Source organism: Benincasa hispida, chromosome 11, assembly GCF_009727055.1.
Source record: "Benincasa hispida cultivar B227 chromosome 11, ASM972705v1, whole genome shotgun sequence".
NCBI lineage: Eukaryota > Viridiplantae > Streptophyta > Magnoliopsida > Cucurbitales > Cucurbitaceae > Benincasa > Benincasa hispida.
The window spans coordinates 29,543,950-29,549,743 of NC_052359.1; the positions used below are offsets into that span (position 1 = coordinate 29,543,950).

General features: G+C 32.4%; 1 protein-coding gene across 1 annotated transcript; it reads right to left on the minus strand.

Moving 5' to 3' along the window:
- Positions 1–1,596: 1,596 nt before the first annotated feature.
- Positions 1,597–4,116, minus strand: LOC120089889 (50S ribosomal protein L29, chloroplastic). The gene is made up of 2 exons (XM_039047316.1): positions 3,708–4,116; positions 1,597–2,060 (listed from the first exon to the last, which is right to left on the minus strand). The coding sequence occupies exons 1-2, from the start codon at positions 4,035–4,037 to the stop codon at positions 1,884–1,886; spliced, it is 507 nt and encodes a 168-aa protein (XP_038903244.1). The 5' UTR covers positions 4,038–4,116; the 3' UTR covers positions 1,597–1,883.
- Positions 4,117–5,794: the final 1,678 nt, after the last annotated feature.

A 5,794-nucleotide genomic window follows, 5' to 3' on the forward strand; every position in this document is an offset into this window, starting at 1 on the left:
AAAAGAAAATGGGAAAAAAAAGAGTTTTATTACCGTTTGAAATTAATTCTAATAATTAATTGTTTGTGATTAATTCGAAGAATTAATTTCAATTAATTCTAAAACCATTTTTAAAATTAATTTCAAAACGGTTTTTTGTTTTAAAACCGATCTTACCTTTACTTTAAATAGTTCTCATTATTGGAAAAAATATGAGAAAATCGATCCCTTGTCTTCTTTGTTTTCTCTGTGGTCTGAACTTAATTTCCAACGATTTCATTACTTTCTCTAGCGAGAGCATGCTTGTGCCTAGAAGTTGTGTTAACTTTGGTGAGCAACCGACATAGGTGATTTAGCACCGAAGTCGTGCCGAATTTTGCTTTCAAGGCAGTGGATTTTGTAAGACCCAGCAACGATCGATATTTGATTCTAATAATTTTTCTATCAAACATTTTGAAGGATAAAGATAAGCGCATCCAAAATAGAACGAGAATTCTTTGAAGTTCAAACATAAAAGTATTCAAAGTTGTATCTAACATGTTAGATAATAATAATTATAACTATCAAGATTTTTTCAGGCAATCCTAATTTGTGTTACAATCGTGTTTAATATAAACATTATAATGAAAATTTGGAATTCTAAATTAAACAATAAACATGGATTAACATAAATTACACATGTACGTAAAAGTTTCCTGGTATATGTATATTTCCCAATTATTGATCATTTGTAACTGAAGGATCAATTTTGCATGTAGCAAGTCTTTGACATATTTAACGTCTTTCAAGCATGCCTTCACTTTTGGTTCAAATAATTGTAGCAAAATTTCGACCCAGCTCAAGTATTAAAAAGTTAAAAGTCTAAAATACCCTCTCCTGTGGATATACTCAATCTCGAGTACATTTGTTAAGGGATATACCTAATGTTGAATATATATAGATGATATACTATTGATATACTCATTTTCAGTTAATCAATTTACTGATTGGTGCCTAATACACTCATATCTTATATCTAATATACTACTACCGATACACTTGAAATATCATGTCTATAAAATGAAACACATGTTTTATTTCAAACTAAGCAACTGATTAAATACTGATTGTTGTTAGATATATTGTTGATACACATAGAATGATGATTATTGTTAGATATATAGTTGATACACTCAAGTCTTATTACTGATTGATGTTGATATACTCATGTCTTATATCTGATATATTGTGGATCAATGATTCTTCCATTGGATTTGGAGGTGAAATTGATTGAAATGGAGGTCATGGTTTTTTTTTTCAAGAAAAAAAATCACACGGAAAGTTGAGGCCATGGTCTGTGATGGAGCTCCAAAACGAGCTCATATTAAAGCTAAAAATTTTGCTACATCAGTGAAATCTCAAATGTAGGAGACGTGGTTGCAAAACCATATTCTTAAATTGCTACTCATTTGCAAATTCACTAATTTTTTTTTTTTTTTTGTCAAGTGGTTAAATTATTTTTTTTCCAAAAAAAAAAAGAAAAAAAGAAAAAAAGAAAAAAGAGGGATAGATAAGAGGTTCATGATCCTGAGTGGAGGGATCTATTATATATTAGACGCAAAATTAAGGACCTTTTAGTTTGGGGACCAAACTTAAATTTAACCTAAATATCAATTGAGTGCCTATAAATGGAATGGAATTTACCCTCTAACAGATAAGGGCAGTTCAGTTTGCATGGATTTATCTAAATTCAACATGATCCATCCACTTGAAATCTATTTCCATTTGTGCATAAGCTAAGTACAAGAATCAGAATTTTTAGAACCAAAAATAAAAATCTTTTAAAAAAAAGTTGTTTAAATGGCATTCTCAACAACTTCAAACTCATAATGCTACAACATTGGATGAGAGCTTATCTGATTTGATCAAGCAGATTTCTCTGCTTCTTCAGCTGCTGCTTCTTCCTCTCGCAACTTCTTCAGAGATGGAGGTGGTCTGACAACAATACTTTTCTTCCACTTTCTATCTAACTTTCTTGACAGCCTTTTCCCCACTCCCTCTTCAATCTCTCTCTCGCGTTTTACTGTTAACATCCGAGCAATCTGTCATTGAACAAACAACAACAAATAGTTCAAAACTCCGAGTTACATAAACCGTTCGATGCTCCAAGTCGAAAGGAAAGTTGTTAGGCAAGTCCAAACATTGGATGTATTACCCACGATGTTGCAATCTGAAAGTATGTGAAGATAAAATAATAACACTAAAGAGAGAAGAGAAACAATATGTAATATAAACTTCCTGACTGTCCCATATCAGCATACTACTGCATATATATCAGTGGATCTCTGCAATATTATGTTGCTAAGAAGTTATTTTCCACCCATTTTATTGAGAATTGGGATTGTCAAGCTCCATTCCTATGTTTATGACCCACACCACTAATCTCCAAGAAGGCTCCTAGTTTAATGGTGGAGAAATTATTCCATGAGACCTCCAGTTATCACATTGTCGCGACCTCATTGAATAATCTTTCCTAAAGTGGGCCTTGGAGTCAAAATCAAGTACTAAGTTACCTAGTTGGAGGCTTTTAACCAAGATTTTAGATGGTATCTACAAACAACTCGAGACCTTATGATGAAGCCGTGAGATTAGACTATAGATGCAAAAAGTTTGCTATCTAAATCTCAGACTTGATACCATAAAACTATGAGCATAGGCAAGTCTTACCACTATTGCAGTGTTAAACATCTCTCCATCATGATCATAAGAATTCATAATGTGTAAATAAATTATTTGCTGATCAACAACTTCTCATCATTCAGGGCTTTGGTTCAGTGCAACAGAGACAAGCCCAGCAGATAATTCTGATATCCATACCAAGCACCAAGCATGCAGAAGTTTTGGTATAAAGGTCATGAGAAGGCTACATATGCAGAAGTTTTGGTATAAAGGTCATGAGAAGGCTACATATGGTTCAAATGACAAAATCTCTCCTTTATGCGTTAAAAATTGTGATGCTTCCATGATCAGAATAGGTTTAGCTTCTCACATTAACCAACTTCATATAAAAAGACAAGTGATTCTGAACCAGAAAGGAATTATGATTTCCACATTTCTAGACTCATTCAAGCTTCAGCGGATTTGGGAATCTTAAACAAAATGTTAGCATTAAGACATTTAAGAGTTTTAGAAGATAGTGCTAATCTTGTCAAAAATGTAAAATCTATGAGGGAGCTATTTCTAATGAGTCATATTTGGAGTTGATCTTAGTTGAAAATGAAGTTGTTAAGCGTTAGAAATCCCAACTTCAATTACATCTTCTGATTCTAACTGGATTCTACGTTTCAGAGCACATCCTAACTGGATCTGTCTTCCATTCTTCCTCTAAATGTAATTTTTGTAACAATTTCCCAACATGGTGAAATATTGTTTTGGTTAATTTCTCAGGATTGTGGACTCAAATCTGCATCCTAAATTGATTCCTACAAAAATATATAGTTCTATAATCATTTTACTCTGCAGATTTTACTTATTCCTACACTTCTTCTCTTTTGACAGCAAACAATAGTCAGTAATCTTAGATCCCAACAGCTACAAATTCCCATTACTAGCCATTGAGCTCCAAAATTTAATCCTAACAATAAATTTAGCATCAGATAAGCAAAAATGTGGAGGATGGGAGACGGCAAAACGTATATGTTTGAACTCAAAATTAGTTTAAGAATCAATCAACGAGGGAAAAGAAGTACCCGTTTACGCATGCGGCGGAATTCACTAGACTTAAACTCATTGCGAGCTGATTTTTGAAGCCGAAGCATAAGAAGTTCACCCTTAAGATCGACGACCTCTTCCTTTATTTCCTCAGTACTTTTCGCTCTGATTTCCTTCAATTCCTCCTCCCTCTTGGCCATCATTACCACTGACGAATTGCGGCCTCCGGTACATGCCGTTTTAGGAGGAACGCGAAACGAAAATGGGAAACGGATTTGAAGGCCATTGAAGGAGGATTTGGAGGTTGAGGTAAGAACTTTTAAAGGGATAGAAACGGTCGAAGGCGAAGCAATTGAAAGGTTTATCATCTTCAGAGTCTGTGTACAGTGTGGTTTCGCTCAGTCACAACGCTTCAGGAAGAAGAAGAAGATAAGCTCGCTTGGCCCTTCTATTGTTATTTTTCGATCCTCTTTTCAGTTGCCTCTATTTACGCAAATACCCCTGATCCATCCATTTTATTGTTAAACATCACTTTTATTCCCTAAATTTTCATAAAACTAATAATTTAGTCTTTAAATTTTGATTTGTAACGATTTAGTCTTTGAACTTTCAATTTTATAATAATTTAATCTCTGAATTTTACTCTCTAATAATTTGGTCCTTGTACTTTAAAATTTGTAACAATTTAGTCCCTATTATAGAAATTAATGTTAAGATTTAATGAGATTTCTTACTCAAATAAATCGATAAATTAATTAAATACTCAAAATTTTTAATAAATACAAAGTTTACATTATAAAATAATAAAAAATGATATCTAGCTTTGATAAATTTATTTACGTAAGAGACTAAATTGTTATGAATTGAAAAGTTTATCATAGTTTAGAGACTAAATTGTTACAAGATTGAAAATTCAAGAACTAAATTGTTACAAACCAAAGTTTAAGAATGATATCATTACTTTCATAAAAGTTTAGGGACCAAAAGTGTTTTTTAACCTATATAATTTCAAAGTTAAAAGCACCCTTTTACACTTTTATTGTCCATTAATTACAAATCAATTTTAATCTAAAATCTAGTTTGTAATAATTTAGATTCATATGCTAATTTTGTAACAATTTTAGAATCTAAATTTTAGTATGTAACAAATTTAGTCTTTGTATTTTAAAATTTGTAATATTTAGTCTCTATCGTGAAAATTGATGCTAAGATTTAATAATATTTCTTGCTTAGGAGATGGATAAACTAATCAGGGATACAAGATGTATAATGACCCGACCTTTTTAGAACTCTGACAAGAGCCATTACTTCATAATTACACTTTCATATTCAAAACTTTTGACCTCTGAAGTAAAATTCAATAATAAAAAAATAGAGACAACTTCAAAATCAATTTATAAATTTAATAAAACAAATAAGCAAAATACTTATCTGAGGTCCCCTAAAAATATTTACAAAGAAATCGTTTAAAACATCAAAATTTTCTGTCTGACATTTAACTTTAGTTTCAAAACATTCAAATGACTAAAAAAACAGAGACCGAGTGGAAGCAATTTCTATTGTCCTTGTATGGCTCTATCACGGGTCTCTCCTGTCCCTCGTCGGTCCATTCCTATTGTTGTCTAAAAAACATAAAAGAAGAAAGAGTGAGTATAATAATACCCAATAAGTAATCCATTAATAGGCCCTCTAGGTTACTTGTTAATTAGTTTATCTAGGCATCAGTGTACATCCATATCATATCAGTCATAGTGATCCCGAAAGGTCACCAATCATAAACACGATCCCAAAGAAACACACATCAATCATAGTGTGTATCTCGGAAGCACACAAATCAGTCGTAAACATGAACCCGAAGGAACATGAATCAGTCATAGTTTGTAACTCGAAGGTGAAGGATCTCTTAACGAAGAGTTCCATGAGCGCATTTGGATCGCTCCAATTTCACTGTGACCGAAATACACCAAATATATCCGAATAAACAGTTATGCAAATATACAATAATTAACAATATGCTTTGAACAAGAAATAACAAGGGGGAGAGTTATCATACCAATTGAAGACGCTCTTCAAGCTTTGGAACTCAACGCAGCGGAAGACCTCTACCCGATCAACAAACGCCCAG